The 17,130-nt window shown below is 41.5% G+C and overlaps 1 protein-coding gene across 1 annotated transcript in view; it reads right to left on the bottom strand.

Moving 5' to 3' along the window:
• ankrd13c (ankyrin repeat domain 13C) overlaps positions 1-17,130 on the bottom strand; it is a 94,147-nt gene that overhangs the window by 8,318 nt on the left and 68,699 nt on the right. Inside the window, exons 10-12 of the mRNA XM_059984348.1 lie at positions 9,371-9,450; positions 7,774-7,872; positions 7,222-7,322 (exon numbers count right to left, since the gene is read on the bottom strand). Of these exons, the coding sequence (XP_059840331.1) occupies positions 7,222-7,322; positions 7,774-7,872; positions 9,371-9,450 (280 nt within the window). The remainder of the gene's footprint in view (positions 1-7,221; positions 7,323-7,773; positions 7,873-9,370; positions 9,451-17,130) is intronic.

Genomic DNA, 17,130 nt, shown 5'->3' with positions numbered 1-17,130 from the left:
TTTCCACCGTCACCTGAAGTCAGCCCTCATGGCCCGCCTACGAGGAGCCAACTGGGCGGACGAGCTTCCCTGGGTCCTACTCGGCATCCGCACAGCGCCCAAGGACGACCTGCACGCCTCGTCGGCCGAGTTGGTATACAGTGTGCCCCTGGTCGTCCCCGGGGAGTTCCTACCAGCCCCACAGGGGCAAGAGGAAGATCCTGCAGCAGTCCTGGGCAGACTACGCGAGAAGCTCGGTAACCTGGCCCCCATACCCACTTCACAGCACGGGCGGCACCCGACCTGCGTACCCAAAGACCTACAGAACTGTAAGTTTGTGTTTGTATGAAGGGGCGGGCATCGGCCACCGCTGCAGCGGCCATACGAGGTGCCGTTTATGGTGCTCCGGAACAACGGGTCCACGTTCGTGCTGGACGTCGGGGGGAAAGAGGAGGTTTTCACGGTGGACCGCCTCAAACCGGCCCATGTGGACCTGGCGCAACCGGCCGTGTTTCCGGCACCTCGGCGCAGAGGCCGACCTCCCAAGCAGGTTCTGGCCCAGACTGTGGACATTGGGGGGTGTATCGCCGGTTCTGGGGGGGGGGGGGGGTTATGCGGCGACCCATTTCCTGGCACATCCGAACCGGCTCACAATTAGATAGCCTACGGGGGTTTGCGAGCACAGAGCTTTGGAGCCTCTGCGCCACGGGGGGCAGGTTGAGGGAGGCTTAAGAGTAAGGCTGAGGATTTCGAATAAAGTTTTTCCTTCGACTGCAGTTACCGACTCCGTGTTGTAATTTTAGCGCTGCGTGTAGCACACCGCTACACTATGTTACTTCTGCTAAAATGTTTGTTTCTCAGCTTTCATTTTATATATTTTTTCCAGAGCCTAAAGTTTTAGGCCATGTAAAGTATAAAGTACTGAAGTGAATTCGACAGAGAAAAAGTCTAATTAAAACCGAGCTTGTTCACACCAAATATCGCTTAAAATTAGGTGACATTCTCTTGTACCAAAGACTGCATTAGTTATATATTATTCTTAATCAATGAAAGGAAGACTTGCTCTTGAATAAATTCTTAATTTTATGACATTAGTTAAGTCACTTTATTGTCATCTCGACCATAACTGCTGCTACAGTACACAGTAAAAACGAGAATAATTTTCAGGACCATGGTGCTACATGAAACAGTACAAAATCTACACTGAACTACTTGAAAACAACACAGAAAAAAAACTATGCTAGACTACAGACCTAACCAGGACTGCATAAAGTGCACAAAACAGTGCAGGCATTACAATAAATAATAAACACGACAATAGGCACAATAGAGGGCAGTAAGTTGGTGTCAGTCCAGGCTCTGGGTATTGAGGAGTCTGATAAATTGGGGGAATAAACTTCCAGTTTAGTCCAGTTATGATGAGCCCAAATACTTTGGTGCCTTTTCCCAGATGGCAGGAGGGAGAAGAGTTTGTATGATGGGTGCATGGGGTCCTTCATAATGCTGTTTGCTTTGCGGATGCAGTATGTAGTGTAAATGTCCGTAATGGTGGGAAAAGAGACCCCGATGATCTTCTCAGCTGACCTCACAATCCGCTATAGGGTCCTGCGATCCGAGATGATGCAATTTCTGAACCAGGCAGAGATGCTCTCAATACAACCCCTGTAAAATGTGATGAGGATGGGGGGTGGGAGTTGGGACTTTCCTCAGCCTTCGCAGAACGTACAAACGCTGCTGGGTTTTCTTTGCTATGGAGCTGGTGTTTAAGGACCAGGTAAGATTCTCCGCCAGGTGAACACCAAGAAATTTGGTGCTTTTAATGATCTCTACCGAGGAGCCAATGTCCAGCGGGGAGTGGTCGCTCTGTGCCCTCCTGCAGTCAACAACCATCTCTTTTGTTTTGTTCACATTCAGAGACAGGTTGTTGGCTCTGCACCAGTCTGTTAGCCACTGCACCTCCTCTCTGTAAGCTGACTTGTCGTTAGGCAATTCAGTAAGAGTAGAAGTTTGGTGTAAATCATAAACATTGTAGTAAAGATTTAGTCTACAAACAGTAGTAAGGATGTAATCTACAAATTACAAAACGAGATAGAAAATGCACATCAAAAGAGCAATGTCATGATAGTTATGGGGGATTTCAATATGCAGGTGGATTAGCAAAATCAGGTTGGTGCTGGATCTTAAGAGGGGGATTTTCTACAATGCCTACGAGATGGCTTTTTAGAGCAGTTCATGGCTGAGCCCACTAGGGGATCACCTACTCTGGACTGGGTGCTGTGTGATAAACGAATTGATTAGAGAGTTTAAGATAAAGGAACTCTTAGGGCCAGTGATCATAATCCCATATCATTCACCCTGCAGTTTGAGGGGAAGTAGTTAAATCAGATGCATCAGTGATACAGTGGAGTAAAGGGAATTACAGACACATGAAAGAAGAGCTGGCCAAAATTGGTTGGAAAGGAATACTAGCAGGGATGACAGAACAGCAATGGCTGGAATTTCTGGGAGCAATTCAGAAGGCACAGGATATATATACTTCCCAAAGTAGTATTCTGGACAGGATAACAACCATGACTGACAAGAGAAGTCAAAGTCAAAATCAAAATAAAAGCCAAGGAGATGGCATATAATAGAGCACAAATTAGTTAGAAGACTGGGAAGCTTTTAGAAACCAACAGAAGGCAACTGAAAAAGTCATAGAGGAAAAGGTGGAACACTAAGTTAGATTAGCCAATGATATTAAAGAGGATACCAAAAGCTCTTTCAGATATCCAAAGAGTACATGAGAGGCAAGAGTAGATATCAAACCTCTGGAAGATGATGCTGGAGAGGTAGTAATAAGGACAAGGAAATGGCGGATGAACTAAGTATTTTGCATCAGACTTCACTGTGGAAGATACTAGCAGTATGCTGGAAGTTCGAGAGTGTCAGGGGACAGAAGTGTGTGAAGTTACCATTACTAGGGAGAGGGTTCTTGGAAGACTGAATAGTCTGAAGGTAGATAAGGCACTTGGACCAGTTGGTCTATACCACAGGGTTTTGGAAAGAGGTGGCTGAAGGGATTGTAGAGGCATTTGTAATGATCTTTCAAGAATCCATTGATTTTGGCATGATTCTGGGGTACTGAAAAATTGCAAATGTCACTGCACTCTTCTGCCTCTCTTCCATTCTTGAAGAAAGGAAATTATTCTGACCTCAGCAGTTGGGAAGATGTTGGAGTTGATTGTTAAGGATGTGGTTTTTGGGGTACTTGAAAGCATATGATAAAATAGGCTGCAGTTAGCATGGTTTCTTCAAGAAAAAAAATATTGTCTGACAAATCCGTTGGAACTGTTTGAAGAAATAACAAGCAGGATAGACAAAAGGAGAATTTGTTGATTTGGATTTTCAGAAGGCCTTTGACAAGATGCTGCACATAAGGCTGCTTAACGAGTTAACAGCACATGGTATTACAGGAAAGAGCATGGGCTCTTAACTGGATAAAGCAGCGGCTGATTGACAAGAGGAAAAGAGTGGGAATAAAGGGAGCCTTTTCTGGTTGTCTACCTGTGACTAGTGATGCTCCACAGGGGTCAGTTTTGGGACTGCTTCTTTTTAAGCTGTACATCAATGATTTGGATGATGGAGTTGATGGCTTTGTTGCAAAATTTGTAATTGATATGAAGACAGGTGAAGGGGCAGGTGTTTTTGAGTAAGTAGAGGGGTTTATGGCCATGTTTTGGTTGATACAAAGATAGGTGGTGGAGGTACAGGTATTGTTGTGGAAGCAGAAGGACTTAGATTAGGAGAATGGGTAAAGAAGTAACAGATGGAATAGTGTCAGGAAGTGTACAGTCATGCACTTTGGTGGAAGAAATAAAGGCATAGACTATTTTCTAAATGGAGAAATTTTTTTAAAAATCTGAAGTGCAAACAGATTTGGGAAGGCAAATGCAGTGCTACATTCCTTTCAAGAGGAATGGAGTATAAAGCATGGAGGTAGCATTCACGGCTTTATAAAGCACTGGTGAGCCCCCACTTGGAGTATTCTGAGCAGTTCTGTGCCCCTTATCTAAGAAAAGATGTACGTACTGACACTGGAGAGGATTCAAAGGAGGTTCACAGAAATTATTCTGTGAAAGGCTCATCGAAAGAGGTGCATTTTATAGCTCTGGGCCTCTGCTCATGGGAATTCAGAAAAAATGAGGGGTGACCTTATTGAAAAGTAACAAATGGTGAAAGGCCTCACTAGAGTGGATGTGGAGAGTATGTTTCCTATGGTGGGGGGAGTTCAAGACCAGAGGACACAGCCTCAGAATAGAGGGACATCCTTTTAGAATGGGGAGGAGGATGTTTTTAGGCCAAGACTCTTCATTAGGACTGAAAAAGAAAGGAGCAGACTCCACAGATGCTGCTTCACCCGAGTTTCTCCACCATTTTGTGTATGTTGCTCAGAATTTTGCAGCAGTCCATTCAGCCTGACAAATCTCAGGTTTTGTTTAATAATTTACACAAGCCTCCTTACTCTGAATAAATTAACCTACTTAATTCATAAATAAAAAGTGGAACAATTTTCATGCAGCATGTCAGCAAGTAGAATAACGGTTATATATAACATTTCAAGGATGCTGCATTACTTAGCCAAAAAAAACTACAGGAGGGACAGTCAGCATGTACTAATGAGGAGTTTTAAACAGAGACACTGATCATTTCTCTGCCTGACCTACTGTGTTCCTTCAGCAGATTGTTTTGCTTTGCTGCAGATTGCAGCATCTACTATCACTTGTATCTGTACTATTTACCAGCTGTTTGGCAAAATAAAGATGCACCACTGAGCTGTATTTCTCTGACAGAATGGTGTTGACAAACCTTAAATTTCCTTGATATCCTATCATGTGTAAATATTTGTGATCTATTTACACCATCTCAATGGCAGAAAGTCAAGAAAATTCAGAAACATCCAGCATAAGAACTCAAATACTCTAGATCTTTTCTAAAAACACATAGCTAACCCTCTATATTTTTATATTTTGGCAGATGGAACATTATGCAGACAAGTGACAGCACAAACCAGGGTAGGACAGCAAGGTGTGCAGTAGAATAAAGGGATATGGAAATACAGATCTATTCTATAATTCCTTGAAAGTAGCGTCACAGGTAAATAAGGTCGTAAGGAGAGATTCTGATACATGGCCCCTCATGAATTAACAGTGTTGAGTACAGTTGTTGGAATGTTGAAGTTGTACAAAATGTTGCGAGGCTAGACTTAAGAGTATTGTGCACACTTCTGGTCACCTACCTGCAGGAGAGATATCAATAAGCTTGGAGAGTGCACAGAAAACTTACAAGGAGGTTGCTGAGCTTGAACACCGGAGTTATAGGGAAAGATTGATTAGGTCAGGATTTTATTCCCTGGAGTGTAGGAGAAGGAGCAGAGATCTTCAAGGCATACAAAATTATGTGGAGTATAAACAGGGTAAATGCAAGCTGGTTTTAGCCCCCTGTGGTGGGGTGAGACTGGAACTAGAGGTCATTGGCTTAAGGGTGAAGGTGAAATATTGAAGGGGAACCTGAGGAAAGCTTCTTTATTCAGAGGGTTGTATGATAGTGGAAGGAGCTGCCAACCTTAGTTGATACTGGTTTGACTGCAACATTTATGAGAAGTTTGGATAGGTACAAGGCTAAGAGGGCTATAGTCCAAGCACAGGTAGTTGGGACTAGAAGGCAAAAGGTTGGCATGTACTAGATGGGCTGAAGGGTATTTGCTACGTTGTAGTTCTGACTATTTTCAACTAAAAAGAAATACCAGCATGCATGGAGGGATTAGAGAAATTTAATAATTAGTGACAGATGTCACTAATAGGGTAGTTAGTCACCAGATAGGGTAGTTAAGAAAGCTTATGGAGTGTTAGCTTTCAGAAGTCGAGGGATAGAGTTTAAGAGTCGTGGGGTAATGATGCAGCTCTATAAAACTCTGGTTAGGCCACACTTGGAGTACTGTGTCCAGTACTGATGGCCTCACTATAGGAAGGCTGTGGAAGCATTGGAAAGGGTACAGAGGAGATCTACCAGGATGCTGCCTGGTTTAGAGAATATGCAATATGATCAGAGATTAAGGGAGCTAGGGCTTTACTCTCTGGAGAGAAGAAGGATGACAGGAGTCATGATAGAGGTATACAAAATATTAAGAGGAATAGATAGAGTGGACAGCCAGCGCCTTTTCCCTAGGGCACCACTGCTCAATACAAAAGGACATGGCTTTAATGTAAGGGGTGTGAAGTTCAGGGGGATATTAGAGGAAGGTTTTTTACTCAGAGAGTGATTGGTGTGTGGAATGCACTGCCTGAGTCAGTGGTGGAGGCAGATACACTAGTGAAGTTTAGAGACTACTAGACAGGTATATGGAAGAATTTAAGGCGGAGGGGTACATGGGAGGAAGGGGTTAATGGTCCACCCAACATTGTAGGCTGAAGGGCCTGTACTGTGCTGTATTGTATTGTTCTATGTTTTATGTCATAATGGATATAGTGGAATCTTTTGGGCAAACAGGTTTGAATTCTTTTTGCAATAATAATAAAAAAAAATGAAGTTCACGACATGGGAGAGAGATTTAATAAGACAGTCAATGGGATCCTTCCACACAAAGATTTGTAAACTCATGATAAATCAGATGAACAACTGCATAACAGTGGCAGAAATTTAGGATATTAACAGTGAACACTCAATAATTTAGTATTAGGATTGATAGAGGTGCCCCCCCCCCCCCGCTTTACGAATGTTCACTTTACACCACTTTGCTTTTACAAAAGACCTGCATTAGTAACCTGTTTTTGCATTACAAAGAGGATTTTCGCTTTTACGAAAATTTTTCCCATATAAATTAATGGTTCTTTGCTTTACACCATTTCGGCTTAAGAAAGGTTTCATAGGAACACTCTACCTTTGTGGGGGGGGGGGGGAAGAAGAAGAGAGAGAACACATATGTAAGCAGAATTCTTTTTATTGCTTCCTAATTACATTTAGAACCCAGTAGAGAAATATGAAATAAATATCAAACACCACATTAAAATTTGTTGTATCTCATGGTGGGGATGATTTTGGTTGATAAATTTGTTGATTTTGTCATTTCAAATCTTTTGCCACTTTATCAACTGTGAAACACATGCACCAAGTACTAAAGGAAGTTACTCCTGAAGAATCCAAACACCTGCTGTTGTTTATTCACTAAACTAGCAATTCCTTTACATTATCAAGGCTGCTTACCTAATTTAACAGGAAATCCTGGTGGAAGTTTCATCTGAACAAATTCTCTGAGTTTATTAAAGTGCTTGAAGGGTGCTATGACTTCTAAAACATTCAGTAATCTATCAGTAAGAGACAAAAACAATGTAAAATTAGGCAATATGAATCAATATAGCTCTAAAATAATGGAAAAAGACAGAATCAACTCATAAGTTGCTTTTGTGAGAGGGGCAAGCGAATTTTTGATATTGGGTGCCGATGTCTACATAGAACACATTATAAACAAGGGATAAGCTCACTTAAAATACATACTTCTTAAATCATGCTATTAAAGTTTTGGTACAGAAATCACGAGGCAGAAATGGAATAGGAAAATTGCACAATTTTCCTGCGAAAGAAAATTTGTTAAAAACTGCAACATGTGGAAAGTCATTAGGCAAAACAAAGGCTTTGTAGAAAATTATTTTCTTTTTACTATGCAATTTTCTAAACAAATATTCTCAGTTACAAGTACACAACCTGTATAGTTACATCTTATTTCCAGCTAGTACACATCCATACAAAGCTACTCACGAGTCAATGCCCAGAGGAAACTCTTGGCTCATGGCTATTGTGGCTTTGAAAGTCTTTTTGCTCTCTTTGCAGACTAGTTCTCTTCCAAGATGTGGAGCCCTAGGTGAAAATTTAAGTTACATTTATTAACCAGTTGTGACAGCATAACTACAACATTTTTCCATGTCAAATTCAAGTGACCGTAACATTGTTGAGAAATGAAATGCATTTTTCCAGGATACTGAATTTGCTTTAGAACATAGTGGCAGAAACACTGATTTGTTGAAACAATGTGAATACACAAAGTTTAATGACTGCCCCAGATTACCAGTGCTTGAAATCTTTGCCTTTCCATCGTTACATGGAATATTTAATGTCAGAAGGAAAAGTACAATGGACTGATGAACATTCAGGTCTTTAGAAACGCTTTCGTAGCCTTTTCCAGCTTCATACATCTTTACAATTCCCTTTCTAAGGTCCTCTGAAAGTTGTTTTGATCGAGGCATGGTGCACATAAGCAAATATTTCTTGAGAAGAGCAGACCCTGTCAATAACTTGACTGTCTTTTTAAAAAAAAAATAACAGGGAAGGGTACCTCTACGACCCACACCTTCAATCTCATCTCATTGATTGGAATACCTGACTCCAAATACCTTTTGTAGAAGGCATCATCCCAGAGGTTCACATACTTTTTTGAACCTAGACTGATTGTTTAAATGATGTACTCAGTATTGACAAGAAGTACAATTGTGTGATAGTTTAGGCAGATTGTGTTTGTCTATTATCATGATTAGATGACGATCAAACCACATTCTGAGTAATTAATGCAGAAAACAGGTAATTGTAAGAGGCTCACAAACATACTTGCAACTGTATTCTTCAGTAAATATTTTTAATCCATTAACCAGTTTTAAAAGTTAACTGGTGCCCTTTATGGCATGATACCCTTGATGCATTGTATGAAAGCGGTATCATGAAAAGTATAAAAAAAACAAAGTTCTCCTTGCTAAATATTCCCAAGCGTTGAAGAATGCAGGAAGGTCATTGAAGAGTGAAGTCATATCAGTCAGATACAGTCAATTTTATTTAAAATCATTTTACTGTTGTGACTGACATAGAAGTCTGACTAAAATAAATTCAAACAGGGACTTGCCAAAAAGATGTGGTGGACTTAAACTCGGGAGTTTTGATACTTGAGCATATTTAAAGAAAACTGCTTAAGGGATACTGATATGGAAATTCAGAGTGTGGTTGGTGCGTGGAATGCACTGCCTGAGTCAGTGGTGGAGACAGATACACTAGTGAAATTTAAGAGACTACTAAACAGGCATATGGTGGAATTTAAGGTGTAGAGGGTTATATGGGAGGCAGGGTTTAAGGGTTGGCACAATGTTGTGGGCCGAAGGGCCTGTACTGTGCTGTAGTATTCTATGTATGTTCTAAAATCTTTGAAACTTGCTATAATTTATCCACCAATATAGTAAGTATCGCATAGTACACATTGAACAGGAGAGAAAGTGCCTTTGTTAAGATATGGAAATTAAAATCAAAGAGCAAATAAAGTGATGATGAATCATGATGAAAATAATTTACATTTCTGCAATTCCAAAGTACTTACTTTCCAGCTTCTGCTGAGATGTATTCTTCCCAAGTGATTGTGTTGGCAGGGGGAGCGCTGAGTGACTGTCTTCGAACAGGCTGAATATGGAAAAACGTAAGTTATCAGGTTTAAAATTGTCAATCCAGAATTTCAGAATGATTACGATATGGGAGTTTTAAATCTATAATAGCACAATGCAAGAGCAATCTAGTTTCTCTCTTCTCTACTAGCTCCCCATACCTTTGAAAATTATTTCCTTTCCAGTATTTTCCCATTCCCTTTTGAACATTATAATTGATCTGTTTCCACAATTATCACTGGTAATGCATCTTAGACTGAATCAACTGCTGTGCAAATCCACTTTTCCCTCAATATTCCTCATTCTTTTTTGTCAAATCACTTTCACTCTATGTCCTTTAACGCAACATAAATAGGAACAAGTTCTTTTCTTATTTTCTCTCCATTCATTTCATGGTATTCAATACTACTCCCTCTTGGGTATGATTGCAACCTCTTCAGTTCCAGGGAGAACAACCATATCAATTTAAGTGTCTATCTGGGTAAATAACTCCCTGGATAAACCTCAGCAAATGAACTAATCCATACTCAAATGCAGCAAGACTAGACAGTTCAGACTTCAACTGACATATGGAAAGTGTCAGAGATATATCAAAAAGATTATCACCTTCCAAAGGATAGACAAACAATCTACATCTAATAGTGCCAATTTACCCATTATCAATATCCTGGGAGGTCACTGTTGACGCAAAGTTCAACTGAACCAATATAGAGTAAGAGTCATGCAGCAAAGCAAAAGGCCCTTTAGCCCAAATGGTACAAAGGAACTCAGATGCCCATCCAAGCTAGTCAAATATTATTCAATACCTTTCCTTTCCATGCACTGATCCAACAATTAGTTGTTATTGCACTTGCCTCAATCACTTACTCCTCGTTCATTCCACGTATGTACCAGCCTCTGTGTAAAAGAAGCTGCCCATAAGTTATTCTTCAATCTTCTCCCTCTAATACTCAATTCCCCAACACTGAGGAAAAGAGAGTATATTTGTTTATGTTTGTCCCTTGTGATTTTACAAGATCACCCCTTAAACTCCTATGCTCCAAGGAAAAAAAGTCTTACCTTGTCCAACCTCTCCCTAAAACTTAATCCCTTCATTGATGACAATATCTTTGTAAATTCCAGATTACGTTTATTTCAGATTTCCAGTTTGTTAATATTTTCCTGTAGTCAGGTGATCAAATGTAAACTATTTCAAATGTAACCTTCCAACCTCTACACACAGTAGTCTGACTGATGAAAGCCAGTGTGCCTAAAGTTTAGTTCACCACCGTCTATTTGTAACTCCACTTTCAAGGAACGATGTACCCGAAAGTCCAAGGTCTCTCTGTTCTACAATACTACCCTGGGCACTATTTACTGTGAAATGCCTTGACTTTTCAAAATTCAATATTTTTCACCTCTCTGTATTAAATTTCATTTGCTATTTCCTCAGCCCATTTACCCAACTGTTCAAGATCCCATCTTTGATAAATGTCTTCACTGTCAACACCTGTTTTATAAATACAGTCGGTCCTCCATAGCTGCACGGGTTTGGTTCTGGGAACCTCACGGATACCAAGTTCTGTGGATCCTCAAGCCCTATATATAAAATGGTGTAGTATTTGCATTTAACCTACACACATCCTCCCGTATACTTTAAATCATCTCTAGATTACTTATAATATCTAATACAATGTAAATACTATGTAAATCGTTTTTGTACTGTATTATGTAGGGAACAATGACAAGAAAGAAGAGTCTGTACATGTTCAGTACAGATGCAACCATTATAACTCTTCTGGGAGCGCTGATGCCAATTCTCCCGTGAGCTTTACACTCTGAGGCTGTAGTGCTTCACATTGCTAGCCAGTCATCCCTTACTAGCCTTAAACTCCTTCCTCTTCATCTCCTCAACCTCCTCACAGTAGTGCTTATAGAGGCTAAGTGCTTTTTCACACAATCTTGCCATTGACAGGGATATGCTTCTGTGACATGTCCTCTAGCCACACACTTAATGCTTTCTCAGTCTTTGCAAGCACTATCACAAACCAGAGAGACTATTTTTGCCATTATAGGGGCAGCACTAAAACTTCCACGAATTTTGCTTTATTGTGCGAATACTCGATACATTCTTACCGACCTTGCGGTCCACTTCAGAGTGCAACATGCCATTTTCAAAAGATCTAATATTTCTACTTTCTCAGCAAGAGATAGCACTTTACATTCCCTCTTAGCCTTTGAGGAATTGCTTTGACCACATAATTGCTTTTTAGAAGCCATTTTTTTCCACAGGAATCAAGTAGCGAACGAACAAGACACAGGACAAATGCTCAAACGTGTGCTGGAGAGAGAACTTCTGGGTTTTCCCGATCTGCAGTTGGTTGAATTCGTGCATACGGAACCTGTGGATAAGGAGAGCCGACTGTATACAAAACACTGGAGGAACTCAGCAACTCAGGCAGCATTTATGTACAGAAATAGTTGGGTCTCAGCCCAAAATGTCAATTGTTTATTTCCCTCCATAGATGCTACCTGACCTGCTGAGTTCCTCCAGCATTTTGTGTGTATTACTCTGGATTTCTAGCATCTATAACATCTCGTGTCTCAGCAAATTGATTTGATGTTTCTTTCCTTTATGCTCAAAAGTTGATGCTCATTTGGTGATCTGATTGTAAATTGAGTTTTGTTTAAGAAAGAACTTATTGGTAAGGTCTAATGAGGCTAAAATTTATCCCTCAGAATCTGATTGGAAAGCTGAGCCTATTGGGCCTGAACACCTCCCTCTGCAACTGGATCCTAGACTTCCTGACTGGGAGATCTCAGTTAGTCCGGATCGGGAGCAGCATCTCCAACACCATCACACTGAGCATGGGGGCTCCCCAGGGTTGTGTGCTCAGTCCACTGCTGTTCACTCTGCTGATCCACAACTGTGCTGCAACACACAGCTCGAACCGTATCATCAAGTTCACCGATGACACGACCGTGGTGGGTCTCACCAGCAAGAATGACGAGTCAGCTTACAGGGAGGAGGAGCAGTGGCTAACGGATGGGTGCAGAGCCAACAACCTGTCTCTTAATGTGAACAAAAGAGATGGTTGTTGACTTCAGGAGGGCACAGAGCGACCACTCCCCGCTGAACATTGACGGCTCCTCGGTAGAGATAGTAAAGAGCACCAAATTTCTTGGTGTTCACCTGACGGAGAATCTCACCCAGTCCCTCAACACCAGCTCCATAGCAAAGAAAGCTCAGCTGCATCTCTACTTTCTGCAAAGGCTGAGGAAAGTCCATCTCCCACCCCCCCATCCGCATCACATTCTACAGGGGTTGTACTGAGAGCATCCTGAGCAATTGCATCACTGCCTGGTTCATAAATTGCACCATCTCGGATCCCAAGACCCTGCAGCGGATAGTGAGGTCAGCTAAGATCATCGGGGTCTCTCTTCCCTCCATAACGGACATTTACACTACACGCTGCATCTGCAAAGGAAACAGTATTATGAAGGACCCCATGCACCCCTCATACAATCTCTTCTCCCTCCTGTCGTCTGGGAAAAGGCTCCGAAGCATTCCGGCTCTTACGACCAGACTATATATCAGTTTCTTCCCCCAAGCTATCATACTCCTCAATACCCGAAGCCTGGACTGCCACCTTGCCCTACTGTTTATTATTTATTGTAATGTCTGCACTGTTTTTGTGCACTTTATGCAGTCCAGTGTAGGTCTGTAGTATAGCTTTCTCTGTGTTTTTTTATGATACGTAGTTCAGTCTAGTTTTTTGTACTGTGTCATGTAAACCATGGTCCTGAAAAACGTTGTCTCATTTTTACTATGCACTGTATTAGCAGTTATGATCGAAATGACAATAAAAGTTGACTTGACTTGAATAGAATAATATTTGAATTCTAAATAGTTTAATATTTATGTTGGTGTTAAAGTGTCCAAGATCAGCATATGGCAGAGGAAATAAAGAACATCTATAGATCATTTATCAAAGAGTAAATGTTCATCGGTGAGCCAATTTCAACTGACTTTGAATGGAAGTCTGTGGCAAAACTTGAGTGGAAAAGAATTTAAAATGGTTCAAAACAACAATGTAGTCAATCTTTACACAGTCATTAACAGGAGTCATGTTAAAATTTAAATGATACTGTGGTGCTGGAAATCTGAAATAGAAAATTATGTAAATACTTTGTGGCTCAGGCATATTTATGGAGTGAGAAGTAGATTTGACAATTTAGGACAATGACCCTTGAGTTTCTGATTCAAGAAACTCACCTGTACCTCCGCCACAAATTGTACTGGGCATTAAAATCTGGCATTAGCAGCAATATCAATATGCCTTTAGTTAATTTTGAAAACAAGTATTAAAATCTTTAAACATGGGAACCAAGGAACCTGATGTTTGTGGGAATTCTCTACATGATCAGGAAAATGGTTGTAAGAGGATAATTGAAGCTGATCAAAAACTGAAAAGTAAATAAATATTAATGGCAGAGGGCAAGACCAACACTACATGAATTATTTCAAAGTAAGATTTAATTAAAATTCAGGATGGGCCCCGGGATTCAAGGCCTGAAAAGATCGCCTTACTCTGGTGCTGTGTGGCAACGCAGCCGGTCACATGATCAAGCCAGGACTCATCTACCGAGCAAACAATCCTCCAGCCCTTGAACAAAAACAAAAATTGCCTACCCATGTTCTGGCAACACAACAAGGCTTGGGTGACAGCGATCTTGTTCTTGGAATGGTTCCAGCAGTGCTTCATTCCTGAGTTGAAGAAATACCTCGAAGAGAAGAGCCGTTCAAGGATCTCCTCATAATTGACAATGCTCCCGGCAATCCCCAATCTCTGCTTTGCTGACGATAACATGGAAGTGATGTTCCTGCCTCCTAACACTACGTCACAGCCACAGCCACTTGATCAAGGCATCATCAAGTGCGTTAAGGTGACTCACATCCGCCTCACCTTCGGGAGGATTCATGCTGCCCTTGATGCTAACCCTAACTGCAGCACCATGGGTTTATGGAAGAAATTCACAGTTGCAGATGAAATTGTGCTTATTGCAGAGGCTGTAGATGCCGTAAAGCCTGAGACAGGCAACTCATGTTGGAACCCCCCCCCCCCCATGGAGTGAGGTAGTCAATGACTTCAGGGGCTTCGCCACTATTGTTGCAGAAGTCAGGGGTATCCTGAATGTTCAAGGGACATTGGCGGGAAGGCTTCTCTGACATGATCAAGGACGACGTCGAGGAACACGTAGAAGAGCATAGAGAAACCTTTACCAACAAGGAACTCGTTGCTGAAATCCTCTACAGAAGATAATGATGCAAAAGATTTAGAGAAGGCAGACCATCAATTTGGACACTTGAAAAATTTGCAGCAGTTTTTCCAACAGGCGCAAGTGTTAAAGGATATGATCCTCAACTATGATCCTTCAATGGAACGAAGGATCTGTGTCACCTGAGGGATAACAACATGCCTACAACCACTGCAACATTTGTTTGATGATGCAAAGAAAAAGAGACAGCTTCCTATAACAATGTTTCTAACTAAAGCATCTGCAATTCTGAAGTCTTAACGTTCAACACTTGAAGATCCTCAGCCCTCAACCTCCAGAGTTCTTGACTTTAGTATTATTGAGCCTCCTCCAAAGCGTCCTTATTCCCTAAACAAGACAGTGCATCAACTACTGTACAGGTATTACAACTTTTACTTGTTGTTTGATCATTGTTTGCCTGGAGTCTCGATCGTTCGGTGCTTGAGTTGAGAGCGAGAGGAACATGTACAGATTTTTTTCTTCTTGTCATTATTCCCTAAACAAGACAGTGTAACAACTACTTACCTAACACAATGGAAAAGCTATGTGTTATAAGTACTGTAATCTAGAGATGATTAAAAGTTTTACTCGTTGTTTGATTACTGTTCGCTTTGCGTCTCATTCGTTCACTGCTTGTGAGCGAGAGGAACATATACAGACTTTTTTCTTGTCATTATTCCCTAGACACAGTATAACAACTACTTATACAGTTGGCCCTCCTTATCTGCGGGGGATGGGTTCCAGAACCCTCCCCACCTCCCAGCGGATAAAAATTCATAGATGCTCAAGTCCCTTATTTAACATGCTCAGTGTGGCGGCCTTTAGGACACAGCGGAACCCCAGACTTTATTTAACATGTCTCAGTGTGGTGGACATTAGGACCTGAAGGCGCAGCTCTGAATCCTGTGTTTCAGTTTACAAAAATAATCATGATCGCAATTGAAAATAAGGTGGAAGCAATAAAGCGATCGGAAAGAGGTGAAACGCCATCAGTCATTGGAAAAGCATTAGGCTACAGTCGGTCAACAATCAGAACAATTTTAATGAAGCATGTGAAAGGCCCTGCCTCAATGAAAGCTACAATTATTACTAATCAACACAGTGGTTAAATCATTGAAATACGTAAGAAAGGAGGGAGAAAGAAAACAGGGAATTATGGACCGGTTAGCCTGACGTCAGTGGTGGGAAAGATGCTGGAGTCAATTATAAGAGAGGAAATTACGACACATTTGGATAGCAGTAGGAGGATCAGTCCGAATCAGCATGGATTTATGAAGGGAATATCATGCTTGACTAATCTTCTGGAGTATTTTGAGGATGTAACTATGAAAATGGACAAGGGAGAGCCAGTGGATGTAGTGTACCTAGACTTCCAGAAAGCTTTTGATAAAGTCCCACATAGGAGACCAGTGGGCAAAATTAGGGCACATGGTATTGGGGGCAGAGTACTGACATGGATTGAAAATTGGCTGGCTGACAGGAAACAAAGAGTAGCGATTAACAGGTCCCTTTCGGAATGGCAGGCTGAGACCAGTGGAGTACCGCAAGGTTTGGTGCTGGGACCGCAGCAGTTTACAATATACATTAATGATTTAGATGAAGGGATTAAAAGTAACATTAGCAAATTTACCGATGACACAAAGCTGGGTGGCAGTGTGAAATGTCAGGAGGATGTTATGAGAATGCAGGGTGACTTGGACAGGTTGGGTGAGTGGGCAAATGTATGGCAGATGCAATTTAATGTGGATAAATGTGAGGTTATCCACTTTGGTGGCAAGAACAGGAAGGCAGATTACTATCTAAATGGAATCAAGTTAGGAAAAGGGGAAGTACAACGTGATCTAGGTGTTCTTGTACATCAGTCAATGAAAGCAAGCATGCAGGTACAGCAGGCATTGAAGAAAGCTAATGGCATGCTGGCCTTTACAACAAGAGGAATTGAGTATAGGAGGTAAAGAGGTCCTTCTGCAGCTGTACAGGGCCCTGGTGAAACCCCACCTGGAGTATTGTGTGCAGTTTTGGTCTCCAAATTTGAGGAAGGATATTCTTGCTATTGAGGGAGTGCAGCGTAGGTTCACAAGGATAATTCCCGGAATGGCAGGACTGTCATATGTTGAAAGATTGGAGCGGCTGGGCTTGTATACGCTGGAATTTAGAAGGATGAGACGGGATCTGATTGAAACATAAGATTATTAAGGGATTGGACACACTGGAGGCAGGAAGCATGTTCCCGCTGATGGGCGAGTCCAGAACTAGAGGCCACAGTTTAAGAATAAGGGGTAGGCCATTTAGAACAGAGATGCAGAAAAACTTTTTCACCCAGAGAGTGGTGGATATGTGGAATGCTCTGCCCCAGAAGGCAGTGGAGGCCAAGTCTCTGGATGCATTCAAGAGAGAGTTA

Source organism: Hypanus sabinus, chromosome 11, assembly GCF_030144855.1.
Source record: "Hypanus sabinus isolate sHypSab1 chromosome 11, sHypSab1.hap1, whole genome shotgun sequence".
Classification (NCBI taxonomy): Eukaryota; Metazoa; Chordata; class Chondrichthyes; order Myliobatiformes; family Dasyatidae; genus Hypanus; species Hypanus sabinus.
The sequence above is the reverse complement of the archived record's forward strand: the minus strand, read 5'-3'. Positions and strand labels throughout refer to the sequence as shown.